This window comes from Monodon monoceros, unplaced genomic scaffold (genome assembly GCF_005190385.1).
Source record: "Monodon monoceros isolate NGI ecotype Baffin Bay Population unplaced genomic scaffold, NGI_Narwhal_1 Super_Scaffold_2, whole genome shotgun sequence".
Taxonomy (NCBI): domain Eukaryota; kingdom Metazoa; phylum Chordata; class Mammalia; order Artiodactyla; family Monodontidae; genus Monodon; species Monodon monoceros.
In genome coordinates, this window is record NW_021703776.1 from 104,734,308 (window position 1) to 104,749,451 (window position 15,144).

General features: G+C 43.6%; 1 protein-coding gene across 3 annotated transcripts in view; it reads right to left on the minus strand.

Annotated features, from left to right (window-relative positions):
• Window positions 1-15,144, minus strand: part of NCAPG2 (non-SMC condensin II complex subunit G2) — a 61,697-nt gene continuing 46,553 nt past the window's right edge. For all 3 annotated transcript variants that reach the window (XM_029234267.1, XM_029234270.1, XM_029234268.1), the window contains 6 exons: window positions 13,111-13,298; window positions 12,032-12,172; window positions 10,393-10,496; window positions 9,449-9,549; window positions 8,220-8,319; window positions 1-398 (listed from right to left, as the gene is read on the minus strand). In XM_029234267.1, the coding sequence (XP_029090100.1) occupies window positions 347-398; window positions 8,220-8,319; window positions 9,449-9,549; window positions 10,393-10,496; window positions 12,032-12,172; window positions 13,111-13,298 (686 nt within the window). In that variant the 3' untranslated portion in view covers window positions 1-346. The remainder of the gene's footprint in view (window positions 399-8,219; window positions 8,320-9,448; window positions 9,550-10,392; window positions 10,497-12,031; window positions 12,173-13,110; window positions 13,299-15,144) is intronic.

Consider the following 15,144-nt stretch of genomic DNA (forward strand, 5'->3'; position numbering starts at 1 on the left):
TGTCATTGCTTTATTACTCATAGTTTGCAAGCAATATTATATATAAAAGTCATTTTTAAAACAACCGGGTTTGCTAGAAAGGTGTCTTTTTTTTTTTTTTTCTTTGCTCTGTGGGTTTCTGCACCATTCATACCTGGAGCCTGTTACATTAAATGTATCATTTATGCAGGCGCTGGGCAAAAATGTAAGAACCTTTGAGTTTTCTACTCATACCCACCCCAAAATAAATCCTACCCCTTCTCTACTATATGGGTTATTAACATTAAAAACACTAGGAAAATACACATCCATCTCGCTTTCTGTAAGTCCTTTTTCTCTATTTTTAATGACCAAGATGTTGGCTTGGTTATGAATTCAAAAGTGCTCCCAAAGTTCTTGATGATGATTCATAGAGAAGCCTGAAACACAGAGAAAGAATTAGCTACAGAAAAATGTGACTGAAGTATGCAAATTTACATTTTCACAGAATAAATCTAAAAATGGTTTGGAACAGAATACACTTAAAGAGAAAACTGAAGTAATCGCTGTTTCTCAAAGGTAAATGGAGTAATAAGAATCGCCATCAGCAGAAATCTTAGCGCGACACACGGCACACAGAGCCACCCATGACCGGAGGCGTCCTCTGTCCCCAAGGAACACGAACAGAAGACCCTCTCGGTGAAAGGTGCTCACCTGGCCGTGCTTCCTCTTTCACTCACAAGGACTCTCCTCTAGGAGACACGCGGCAGGCTCACGGGTATGGCCGGGCGCCCCCTTTTCCCACGCCCACAATCGCTAGCTCGTCTCCCTCCTTCGCGAGATCACAAGGTAAACGACAACCATTAACCCCCATGATGCACTGCTGCGACCATGCTTGCTCACTTCCTGCACACACACCTCACTTTCTCGTCCCACCCCCTGCACACCTGTCCCCAGGCGAGACTGGCTGGGCAGCCCGTCACCCACTCCCCTTCCTTCTCCATCCCCCGAGCTCCCCTCAGAGGGTGTGTGGGCCAGCCAACCTCTGAATTCCTGCCAAGACAAACCTCAACCTTTATCCCAAACGGCCTCTCAGCTTGATTCACTCTTCAGCCTGGAGCTGTTATGGGCACTCGGGTCTGCCCGTGTCCTGCCCTGTCCAGTATCAACACAAGCATGGGGTAACTTTACATTTTCTAGTAGCCACGTTCAAAGAGATGAAAAGAATGGGTGAAATTCGTCTTAAGACAGTTGGCCCTTGAACGACGCAGGGGTTTGGGGCGACGCGACCCTCCGCAAAGTTGAAAATCTGTGGATAACTTAGTCGGCCCTCTGAGAACGCAGCTCTTCCATATCCGCGGTTCTGCATCCACAGATTCACCCAACTACGACTGTGCAGTCCTGGGCCATTTACTATGGAAAACGTCTGCATTTAAGTGGATCCACATAGTTCAGACCTCTGCTGTCCAAGAGTCAACAGTGTATTTTATTTAACCCCACACACCGAAATAAGTCAACCTGTAACCAACACAAAAACATCACCAACGTATCTCACAGCCCTTCTGCACACCAGCCGCAGAGCCTGTGGGTCCTCACACCTGGGCCACATCTCGAGTCACACTCACTTATTCCACTCGTCACGAGGAGCCCCGTAGGGGCCAACACAGATCTAGAAAAGTTTTCATATTTTTCTCTTTGTCTCAAAATTCAGGAATTTTATTCAGACTTATGCGTGATTTTTTTCATCAGTCCCATCTAAACTTTAGTTAAAGAAACAACAACAACAAAAAATGAATCTTTAAAATTGCATATCTCTTTGGCCCCAGGAAATCCTCTCCCGTCGGCGGTTGGATCGCTGCTTCCCTGGGTCTCTCCCTGGTCTGCTTCCCCCAGGACCCTCATCGGTGTCTGTCCTGCTCGGGGGCACCCTCCACGGTGACCTTCTGGACCACTTGGGAGCTGAGGCTCCAGTGCCTCAGCAACGTTTCCAACTCAAGGGTTTTTAGTTCCAGATCATTCTTTTGGGCTACGATTGATTTTTCTTTGAAGACTCTTGTCATTAAGTGTCTGGCTGGCCCAGCACTGCTGCTTTACTAACGGTTGTCCTGTTTGTCTCTCACCGCTCCACCGCTGCACGTGTGCAGTCATTTTTGTCTGCGCCCCACAGACGTCTCAGGCTGAGCACAGACGGCAGACGGTGGGAAGCACGAAGCCTACGGAAGCCGCCCCATCAGCAGCGAGCAGCTGTCTGCATCCGGAGAAACACCAGGAGACTCGGATGCCCCCCATCCCTTCCGGCCTCCTGGCATCAGTGCCCAACGGCACCACCCTCCTGCATCAACTCTTCGAGAGCTATAGGCTAGGACGTTTGCAAGGGCCAACACGCCAGCCAGGCCCCAGCTCCCTGGTGGCCAGAGGTGGGGAGCACTATCCCACCCAGGAGACGAGACAGAGGGACACAGGACACGGTAAGTCACCAACGCCCCACAATCTAAGACTTATTTTTAATCACTCGAAAATATTGTCTCCTTATGTAAGAATTTTTAAACCCTTAAAGAAAAATGTTAGGTTACCTTGGCAAAATGACTTATTAAATTACTATAGGGTAATCAGCCTCTCATGCTGGCCTAAGTCCAGTCTGAGACTCTGGTCACCTCTGAACCGAGCACCAGGCCAGTTCTGGGCTTCCGGGCATCCTGACTTCTCCTTCCAAGGCCAGAAACCAAGGCTGAGAGGCAAAGCAACCTGCCTGGGACCCCAGCATCAGCAAAGGTACGGTGGGTGCAAACCAGGCCTCTGACTACCCCATGGGGCTCGGATACCAACAAGCTCTTCTGCTCTCCTGTGAATTCAGTCATTCTCCTATTACCTGGGGAGAGGGCTGGATACACTGTATAGACCAGAGGAATCAGAATTATTAAGGGGCAAAATAAATGAGCATACAATTTCAGAGCTGGAAGGGACAGTGGCAGCCCTGGTCCAGGGTCCCCCATGTCGCCCACTGAGCTCTGACTCCCCACGACCCGCCCACCTCCAGCTCCTACGGCCCAAGGCCGGCCGTGCTCATGGCTGGAGACGCCAACACAGGAGAGGCACAAAATCAGCCTTCCGAGAAAAACAATCGGTAAGATAAGCAACGTATGTTTTCTAATTAAAGAAGGGTTTTATTTACGAGTAGTTTTTAATTATCCACACCAAGGTCCCTAGGTTTTGATGCATGCTTCTAAATGAGCTACAAAAAGCATCCAGCCTCGAATTCATTTTTTAAAAAAGACTATGAAAATTACATACAGTGGAATAAGGTGATATTACGTATCAATACTTGATAATAAAAAAGAGGCCACTGTTTCAGGGAATACTCCTTTGCTTCAAGTCTAAGCACAAGGTTTAACGTTGGGGATGCACATACACCACCAAAGCTGCCAAAACACAGTTAATGCTGGTAATTAACTTGCTTATAATATGATTCCAGTTCACTTAGTGGGAAAAATTCATGATATAACACAAACCTTAAGAAATAATCTCTAATTATAGTGCTACTCGTATACTATGTATGAAAGTAATAAAGGTGACATCCTTTGACACTTAAATGCATGAGTGCGTTGGTGAATGCATGCTGTTGCTCCTGAGAAAACAGTCCAGTTTACACAATTTACAGAACTTACAGAGCACTATGCCAGGTGAGGCACTGAAAGTGCAATGAGACAGCACCCAACAGACCAGCCAACAAAATACTAGCCCTGCTGCAGAGAAAGCTAGTGTATTTGTTAAGAAAACATTCACTTCTAAATTAATGCCCCGCTTCCTAAAATATTCATTGGACCAAAGGGTCCCAAGAGTCTTAAAGATGCAGACTTGCCTTAACGTCTCTATGCCAACAAAAATAAATAATATTCTAAAATAGAGTCTTAAATCTTAACTGCTTATCTTCCATTAGATTGATTTTTTTTGTTTCATCAATTTTTTTAAGTTCTTTTTTTTTTATTTTCCAGACACTGGTTTTTGTAGTGTGCTTCTTGCATATTTAAGTAAGAAGCCAATATTTCAGTCTCTACCTATTTACTTTTTTAGGATGTTTCCTCCTTAAAGGCAAGAACTGTTTCTTGCCATCTGTGTATCAGCTTAGCACAGAAAACTGCATAGTTGTAGAAACAATGAAGAAACAAAATATTACATGCCCTGCATTTAACTTCTATGAATATCCTTTTCTTTTCCATGGAGTACGTTCTGAACTTCTAAGGCCTTTTTTTCTGTCAGCGTAACTAACACAATTCAAGTACTCGCCTTGAAACTCTGTACAAGTGCAAACGTCCCTCTTTCCTTACACCCTCAGAGCAGTTCATACCATTCTTTTCCAAAAAACTATCCTTACAGATGGTATTTCTAACAGAGAAATCTTGTAAAATGCTTGCATTTCCGAGGTTATGACCATGTCCCATGACAATAACCTATCATTTACCTAGTTTGTAATTCTGACGGCCTTATTTAGTATTTGCACTGCACTGTGTTTTCAGAAACATACAAACACTCCTCAGTTTCCTCCAAATTAGAAGCTCACTTCCCTCTTCCTCCCATACCTAGAAATTAAACAAGTTCATAACCCTAGAGTCTGTTGGGTTTCTCCCTCAAAGACCCTTCCTAAACTGCATAGGAAATAGTCAACAGTCTCTGCAGTAAAGCCTGTAATTGAACGCGCGTCCTTGGCTCGCAGACGAGCAAGCCCCCGCTCCAGGGCCCCGCTGGGGCTCATGAGGCACAGCACCAGCCCTAGCAGCAGGGGCGCCAGAGGGCTTCCCACAAGGTCCAGCCTTCTCCGGGGGGTGCAAGCAGCAGAGGCAGCACCCAGGCCCCACAGGGCGGCTGCCTGACCCGCGGTGGGGCTCATGGGCTCAGCAGCTCCCCTGGCACCTCCCTATGGACGGGCCCCACCCCCGGAGACCAGATGGCCAGCGGTCCCCCCAGAAGGCCTGAGGACTTCTCCATCCTGGAGAGGCTCAGCCTGGGGTGTGCGTCCTCCCTAGGGGTAGTGCTGGGGGAGCTGCTGAGCCCATGAGGGTGAGCCCACCCTTTACAGTTCGCTGTGACCCTCACGAGCCCCCAGTCCGTTGCACCAGTGCCCTGATGGGAGCTCCTGACTTGGAGCTTACACTGTCCCGTCACCGTGGGGTTTCCGCCTCCTGACTAAAACACCACGAACGCTCCAGAGATGCTCACTGAAGGAGGCTGGGGAGCCATCTTCATACCTGACAAAATGGCTTTTACGGAGCAAAGCATTACTGGAGAAGAAGCGGGACCCCTCATAAAAATAAAAGGGTCAATCCAATCAAGAAGATATAATAGTTCTAAAATCATATGCTCCTAATATCAGGATTACAAAATATATAAAGGAAAACCCCTCTGTCAAAAATGGACAGATCCAGCAGGCAGAAAATTAGTAAGGACAAGCTGAACTCAACACCATCAACCAAGAGGATACAACTGACATTTACAGATTCCTTCACCCTACAATAGCACAATGCACATTCTTCTCAAGCTCCTGTGGAACATTCACCAAGATAGATCACATATTAGGCCATAAAACACACCTTAATACATTTAAAAGAATAGAAACCCATACAGTGTCTTCTCTCAGACATTAAACTAGAGATGAATAACAAAAAAATAACTGGAAAATTGAGAGATTAAATAACACACTTCTAAAGAATACATGCAGCAAAGAAGAAATCTCAAGAGAAATTTTAAAATATTTTTAACTAAACGGAAATGAAAACATAACATCAAAATTTGTGCCATGCAGCAAAAGCAGTGCTTAGAGAGTAATTTATAGCACTGACTATTAGAAAAGAAGAAACATCTAAAATCAGTAATCTAGGTTTCCAGAAACCAGAAAAAAAGAAAAAAAAGAGCAAATTAAATCCAAAGCAGGCCAAAGAAAAGAAATAATAAAAATTAGAGCAGAAAGCAAAAAAAAAAAAGAAATGAAAAACAGAAATCAATAGAGAAAATCAATGAAACAAAAAGCTGGTTCTTTTAAAAGATCAATAAAACCAATAAGCCTCTAGCCAGGCTGGAAAAAAAAAAAAGAGGACACAAATTACTAATATGAGAAATGAAAAAGAGTACATAACTACAGATCCCATGGACATTAAAAAAAAGACAATCAAGGAATACTATACCCACAAAGTTGACAGCCTAGATGAAATGGACCAAATCCTTGAAAGGCACAATCTGCCAAAACTAACTCAAGAAGAAATAGACAATCTGAATAGGCATCTATTAAAAAAATTGAGTCAGTAATTAATAACCTTCCAAAAGTAGAAAGCACCAGACCCAGACGGATTCACTGGTGAATTCTAGCCAAATATTTGAGAAAGAAGCTATACCAATTCTTTACAGTCTCTTTCAGACGATAGAAGAAGGGAAGGAATACTTCCTAAGTCATTCTACGAGGCCAGCAATTCCCTAGTCGCAAAGCCAGACAAAGACATTACAAGAAAAGATAACTACAGAACAATCTCACTCATGAGCATAGATGCAAAAAGTACTTAATAAAATATTAGCAAATTTTGGGCTTCCCTGGTGGCACAGTGGTTGAGAGTCCGCCTGCTGATGCAGGGGACACGGGTTCGTGCCCTGGTCTGGGAGGATCCCACATGCCGCGGAGCGGCCAGGCCCATGAGCCATGGCCCCTGAGCCTGCGCGTCCGGAGCCTGTGCTCCGCGACGGGAGAGGCCACAACACTGAGAGGCCCGCGAACCCCAAAATATATATATATATATATATATATATATATATATATATATTAGCAAATTAAACCCAACAGTGTATTAAAAAATTATACACCATGACCGAGTGGGATTTATCCCAGGTATGCAAGGCTGGTTCAACATCTGAAAATCAACTAACGTAACCTACCACATCAACAGGCTAAAGAAGAAAAATCCTATGACCTTGTCAGTAGATGCAGAAAAAGCATTTGACAAGATCCAACACCCACTATGATAAGAACTATCTGTAAATTAGGAATAGAGGGGAACTTCCTCAACTTGATAAAGAACATCTACAGCTAACATTGTGCTTAATGGTGAGAAATGGGAAGCTTTCCCACTAAGATCACGTACAAGACAAGTATGTCCTTTCACCACTCCTTTTCAATATCGTACCAGAAGCCCTAGCTAATGCAATAAGACAAGGAAAGAAAGGTATACAGATTGGTAAGGAAGAGATAAAACTGTCTTTGTTCATAAGTTAGCAATTTAGGATTTTGAAAGCCTTTCTCCAAAGGAGAAAGTAGCTATGGAAAGTGGCTTATTTCCCAGGCATATATAAAACTAATTACCTGGTTCAAAGCTCTGTAACAGTTAACTGTATGGTGTTCAGAAAACAGCAGGAAAAACACTGCTTCTGTGGCTGGTCTGAGAGTCAAACACAATTCAGAAAAGAGTCTACAGGAAATTGCACAGCATGTCAAAAACATTATACAGCAGGAAAAACACCTGGCTGGAAAAATAGCCCAATGAATACATTCTTAGACAGCAGTCCCTGCAGCAGCAACAAGCTACCTGGAAAGTAGAAAACAGTGCACATTTCTTCAGTCTCTGGAGGGACCATTCCCATTCCCAACATGGATACTTGTAAACTGGTAACTATAACCCAGGAATGAATGTTCATGGTTTCAAAAATACAGCAAACCACCAAATATAATCTGCCTAGGTTTAAAACCATATAGAATGACGGGACTTCCCTGGTGGTCCAGTGGGTAAGAATCCGCCTTCCAATGCAGAGGCCGCAGGTTCGATCCCTGGTCGGGGAACTAAGACCCCACATGCCATGGAGCAACTAAGCCCATGCACCACCACTACTGAGCCCACGCACTCTGAAGCCCATGCACCACAACTAGAGAGAAGCCCACAAGGAAAGATCCCATGTGCCTCAACTAAGATCCGACACAGCCAAAAATAAATAAATAATAAATAATAAATAAAATAAAATAAAACCATATAGAATGAGTTTGTATGCCCTTCCTTTTCTAGGGCAGAATCTTGCAAGTGACAGTTTTGTTTTTGTTTTTAAAGACAGAATGAGGAAGTAATTAAAACATATGCTCAAGGGGTCTTGCCAACAGAAACACTTCTATCCCTTCAATCCCCAGTTTTCTACCTGGCTGTAACTAGCAGCAATGAAAACGTGTTCTAAAATATACCTAAGGAATAACTAGCAGTGTTCACATAATCACACCTGGTGGGTATCTAGTGCTTTACCTTTCCAAGCTATCCTCTTCCAAAGTAATTTCCATGAATGTCTTTAGTTTTCTGTGAACAGTAGCTGCAACACCCTTCACTTTTGAACTCTTATGTTTACCTGTTAAAGACAGAAAAATATTGAACACAACTACACAAAAAGCACACAGACTCTCAATGCAGGTTCAATTTCAGTAAGACAGAGCCTCCTACCCTCCCCTCTGAGTCAGTGCATATATTGACCTGCAGAACAGTAATGATCCCTTTAAAGGGATGTTAGAAGAGCCAATGAGTGATTACAAAGCACCTCATTGGCTCTGAGGTAGTTCCCAAGGCCGTGATCCCATGAGTTCTGTCCATGCCGTGAGACTTGATGATCACCAACACCTTCAACAGTAATGGAACTAACACATTTCAGAGTCATCATCTGTTTGGCAGAGGCTTAAGCGCCTATTACGTACACGGTGGCCATCTGCACCCCAACCTCCATCCTCACACCCTCCACATGGAGAACCTCCCTCTTCCTGCAGATGTCTCCCCAGGAGACACTGTCTCAGGCAAGTCTTTCCTGATGCTTGGCCTGAGTCAAACTAGTTACAAATTCCTGTCATGAATCTATAGCCATACTATGCATTCATGCTTATGGGGAGAGCTTGTTTTGAGAGGATCACTCTGTGAATAATATCTTAGAAAATCATTTCAACATTAGTAAAACTGGTCAAAAAATATAGAAACTTAATAGTAGTCCATCTGCAGGGACATTACCATATTTTACACTTAGGTAAGCATTTCCTAGGTATCTCCAATTATTTTTCCAATACTATTTCAACTGGCTGGGATACCCAGAATAGGCACAGTTAAAGTTAAGCAAAACACAGATACATTAAATATTAATACCAAAACACACCATCATTAGCAAAAATGAATTCAGATTTTTAAATGTACATGACAAAGGTAATAAATGACAAATCAATAGAAATTCAGTCTAAGGCACAGAGAGGGAGACGTAATGGGTCCAGTGGGAAAGTGGACAGGAGCTGCATTAAGAAGCTACCATTATTCAAGCTGGTACAGGGCAGCTACATAGCGGATGCCCAGGCAGACGGCACACGTGTAGCGCGTGGAGAGCTTGGGGGAAAGTGCCGTGAGAGCCTAACTAGCAGGGGATTCACTCCCAAACATTCCACAACAGTTCTGTGTAAGATGCACCCAGCAATGTCCCAGACGATACCATAGAAAATTTAACCAACCTTTATTAATAACCAAGATAATGTGCATAACAGCTGTGAGACACACGATGCCTTCAATATCCTCAGAAATAACACACGCCTTCAATTCATCTAAAAATGACCTGCAAAAAAGTAAAAAACAACTGAAATTACTCTATAGTATATCTTAATACTTTATAGAAAGACAAATATAGCCAAGATTCATCAACCACCATGAATTCTAGTTTTCAGCTAACATGGGAAGTTGACTAAACTCTTCCCATACTCTTCGCTGTAAGCATGCCAAATCATACAGGTGAGACACTAAAATCAGAGGGCGTTGCTAGAAAGAGAAGAGGGTTGTTCTGGTTAGTGAATAAAGCCACTCTGCATACTCGTAATGCCCACAAAAAAGATTTGATATGCTATTGAAAGATAATTCATAGCTGTTAAAAACAATGCTTTTTGAAGTTTTCAAGGAACATATGTACTATTAAAATTCCACAGGTATCAGGTATCTGCAAAACTATCCCTTTTGTAGCCCACCAGTCCTGCATGTGCCACAAGAAACCCTAGAAGCAGGTCAGGTGACACACGGCATGGAGAAATGAGTAACAGCTGTGTGCCGAATGAAAACCACAGGGAATTTACCCAAGTCGTGTTTTGAAAGTGTCCATTGTAGGAAGTATTTCAGTGACATTAAAATTTTAAATGTTTCCCTCTAAATGAACTGTAGTTATGATAAAGCATAACCAGAGACTCTTTGGATGAATATATCTTTCAGAAAGTTAGAATTTCACTTTGTATAAGTATAATGCTAATATTTTTAATCTCTGATAAAATGAGAGAAAATTGTATGGAAATGTTTTCTCTTAGGAAAAAAATGCACTTTTGACACATGGTGAGAGTAAAAGGAATAGAGCTAAAGTTACTGAGAGCTTACAGCCACGACAGGATTAAGAGAACAGCAAAGAAAAAGGGATTACCTGACTACGTTCGGAGATTTTATTATTATTCCTATTAAACACCTTGAAAATGGTGGAAGGGCTGAAAGACCCTCTGGGGGAGTAAGCTCTTTGGTATCAGAAACCTAAAAAAAAAAAAAAAGTCAAGTCAGTAACATGAATTGAGACTGAGATTGCACTGATCACTCATTTTACCTTCCCTGGGTTTTCTTCCAAACTTGAGAAAGGCTTTCCAGAAACTCAAAACAATGATTTTTATTAATTGCTGCAATGCCTACCATAATTATGATTAATCTATTACTATACACAGTGGTGTGAATCAACTGGAGAGAAGAAAAAAGACACTCAACAAGCCTTCTGTCGAACACCCTTTAATTCGATTACCTTCTGTAAACAACGTGTTTCTACACTAAGCAAACAACTCGTTACTCTCATTAGTCCAGATCAGGTTTTCTCAACTCAAACTTTTTCTATAAAGTAGTAAAATAGTAAATATGTAAAGAGTAAATATTTTCGGCTTTGTGGGCAAAACAATCTCTGCCACAATTACTCAATTCTGCTATTATAGCACAAAGCAGCCATAGAAAAAAGGTAAATAAATGGGCTTGGTCATGTTCCAATATGAGTTTGTTTGTTTTTTTCCCAAAATAAGTTTATTTACAAAAACAGACAGTGGGCCACGATGGCCCACAGGCCATTGACGGATTCATCGTCGTCAGCTGCGTAGCTCACAGGCCTGAATAACTTCCAGTTCTTGGGCTGTGTATAGTCCAGGAATCACGCTCCTAAACCAAAATGACCTCTCTTCAAGCTTTCAGGAGGGCCTTAAATGTTATTAATGTCTCAGAATTTTGTCAACTCTTTTTATATTTGTGATTTTATAATACAAAATTTATACAAATTATATGTTTGCATTTGTATATTTCAATGATATCTCCTATCAGATTTCAGCTTTTCATACTGAGAAAACGCCTCATTATTTAACTATCTTAAGGCATTCTTCCATGCCCTCACTCGCTACCACCAGGATTCCACGCCGTGAAAGAGTGGTTTTTTGTTGTGACCTGAATTACCATCCTGATTATGTCAATCTTGAACCAAGTAGGCTAATCATATAAAACAGGCTACTGCTAGGAAAACGGCCAGTCCTTTATAGAGCGGGGGCAAACAAACTATCTGTTTAAACTGATATCAGAGGTTCAAATTTCCTATGCGTAAAAGAAAAAGAAAAGTAAGGCTTATGTACAGCAAGGCAGTCAGAGATGTGAGCTATTCCAGAAACAGAGCCCAAGAGTACTCATGCACCCTGCTCGCCACTGACCAGGGCCACTTCTGCCTGTCAGGAGAGGGGAATCTTAAGAAATGTATCAACTCCCTTAAGCCTCTAAAATATGGCAAAAAGAAGTATTCAAGATGCAAGGAGCAGCTTGGTTTTAATGAAGAACGACAACATCCTTAGCATGGTTCCCCCCATGGTCACGTGATTCTAAACACAAACCAGCCACGGAACTGTGTGGTGAAGCTGCGGGAGAAGCAGACCTCCCGCTATACCTGAGTTCTGAAAAAATACTTGGAACAGCATAAAAATGTGCTGCCAGCAGAAAACAGCCTCTTGAATAGTCAAAACAAGACACAGCAGTTTCAGGACAACACACTTCACCTTTCGGAGCCGGTGACTTATCTCGACCACGGACGCGGCAATCAGAGTGGAGAGCACGCCCCGGTGGACAGGCGTGTCCACGTGCCAGGACTGCACGGTGCTGATAAATTCATGAAGAGGGGTCTGAACAGAATAAAGGAGCTACGAAAAACACATCAGTCACTGTTAGTGCTTAGAAAACCACTTTCAAGAATGAGGCCTCCTCCTGCTGCCCCCGGGGGCCCGGGGCCCGTTTCATCTGCCCACCCTCACTGCCGCACCTTCCTCTCTGCAGCTGATGGGAACCACGACCAGAAGGCGACACACAGGACTGAAGCCCGCCAGGAAGGACCTTTATGACACTCTTACCCCAGAGCAAAGAAAAATCCCCAAGAATAGGAGTATCAATAACACTAATAAAGTTTTCGAAAGGAGAGATGAAGAAACATCACTGACATTAAGGGAAGACACCCACTATGAGGCCACGTGCTCTGAACGAAGCTGTACAGACAATGGTGAGAAAAGAAAAATATTTTGGCACAAATTCTGTAAATAGATCACAGACACTTGAACCAACTCATCAAAAACAGGACTATTTCAAATTAACTCAGATATGAGCTAGGCTACAGAAAATATGGCCAATAACCTTCAATTACCTCTACCAGCTAAAAAACACAGGATAAAATTGAAAGTTTCAATAGCTCATAAACATCCCCCCATTTAAGCATTTTTTAAATCTTTACTCCTAAGAGCTGGGCACTCACAGGCTACTGTATTCATTCTCTGCTTCTGTCCTGCTGGGCAGAGGAGCTCTCGGGTCGCTGGCCTACTGACCTGAACACGTCAGCACTGTCCCCAGACTGGTGGCCGGAGGTGGGCCCCTGGCCTCCCTCGCCTCCTGCCCCAGAGCGTGCCACCCCAGGGAGAGGGCTGGCAGCACCAGCTGAAGGTGGCACCTGGCAGCCACTTCCTGCCTGCGTGGCACCTCTCCCCACCCGATAGCCCCAGCGTGTGAGCAGGCCTGGCTCCGCGCACCCTGGTCCACCAGGTGGGCGCTGTCCCTCTAGTCCCTCTGCCCCGCCCTGGGGAGGCTCCAGTACCTGCAAGCCTTCTTCTGGTTGCTTCCTGAAGCTCCGCGCCATACATTCCAACATCTGCTGAAATACCTTCTGCACCAAATCGAACAGTGCTGAGACCTCTTCCTCTGAATCTGCTTTCTGCGTCAAGGAGCTTCTGGTTACCTCCTTCAGAATGCCAAGAAGTAATGAAACATAAAAGAATCCCTTCACTGGAAAGAAAGTTGAAAAAATCAGTTATTTAATCACACAATTTAGTTGAAATTATTATATTTTTTTCACTTAACACATGTATATTATGGTAACTTAAAAGAGACTGTTACTGGTGAGCCAATACCAGGTTGGTCAGATTAATATAAAATCTAACAGACATACATACCTACGACTTGCTCCTTTTATTAAATATATAAAGCCGATGCCTTCAATAACAGTAACAGCCCACCTGGCTCAGGCACTGAGAAGCACTGCATGTGTGGACAGTGTGGTTCCCTGAACACCTGGGTAGAGGATGTGTCTTACTTTTTCACACGATGGTGACATCGCTGACGGGTCTGAGAGGAAAGGCCCTAGAGCTCTCAGACTATGACCTAAGAATCTCCGAGGCCAACTCTGTTAAATCCCCAACACTGTGTAGTTTGTTGGTGTCTTTCTCTCCTTTCCTGTGTGGCAATGATTTGGTAAAAATTTGGTAAAATGTTTTCAGAGTGTGAACTCAATTCTACAATTCATGCTGAGAACCTTCAATTTTCTTTTTTGTTTCTACCCAGACTGGCCTGTAAGCTGCGCTGCAAACAGAGCCAGTGGCCGCGCCCTCCCATGCCCCTGCCCCACTCTGCACCCATGCTGCACCTCACACTGCCCACCACTGACTAACCTTCAGGTCTGTATGCAGGGCTGCATCCCTGGTGGACTGGGCCGGAACCATGATTCTTCCTTATATACATTTAAAAGTATATACTATATAAACTATACACGTATATTTTTTAAAAACCTGTCACATAGAAAAGCACAGAAATAATGTTCCTCGTTAAAAGATTAGTATCTAGGGGACAAAGCGTTATGACCTCTCCTACCTTACATAGGAATCATGTGGCCCTAATAGGGAAGCTCCTTGATTTATGAAAGAGATTAATAGACATAGAAGCTCTGCTTGAGACAGAAGTAAGAAACTAACCCCAAATCCAAATCTATCTACTAAAGTAAATAAAAGAAATGGTCATGTTCCAGTTGAGTTTGCCCCTCAAAAGGTGTATGGCACTACCAGAATCAACACAAAGTTTGGAGAGTCTTTGCAAACTTAACAGGAACTTTCAAGAAACAAATCTCTTTATCTAGAAGAAGGCAGAGAGATACATTCTCCACACATCGGTCATTTCAGTGAAGCAGGCAGTGAGGCAGCAGCTCAGCAGAGGCCAACACGCTGAGGGTGACGGGGCTCTGAGGACAAGGGGGCCTGTCCCCTTGCATCCACCCTCAAGGTCCTGGTGCAGTGGGAGAACCTCACACTAACTAGTGTCTTTACTACTGACAAAAATCTGAAATGTTGAAAGTTTTAGTTGAAAGTTATTTCATTACATTCAAGCCATATGTGCGTTATAACCAAATATATATAGGTAGTGGTTAAGTAGAGTATGATAAGTTACTAAGGTTGGTCAGGATTTGCAGCTATGGGAAACAGAAGGCCCTCACTTTGGAAGTTCTTGCTTCTCTAGAGTGACTGGTGCACAGGGATGGCTAAGCTGGGGGTCACGCGGCCCAGCACCGATGGTCAGCATCTCAGGCCACCATGAGTCTGTACGCAAGGAGACGCTCACTAGCCCATCCCAGGGCAGCAGCCACCGAGAGTCACGTGGACCCAGGCCCCTTTCTGTCTCAGATGGGGTGTGCTGTCCTGCAAGCCCCTCCTGCCCGGCTCTACACAGGGGGCTGTGGTCCCCATCAATCCCCCTTTACCTTTGCACTGACCACAAAGCCCATTATTTACTGTAATATTTACTTATTAGGAATTCAACCTTCCTTGTAGTCGTGCTAATTACTTTTGGGGGCATTATCATTTCC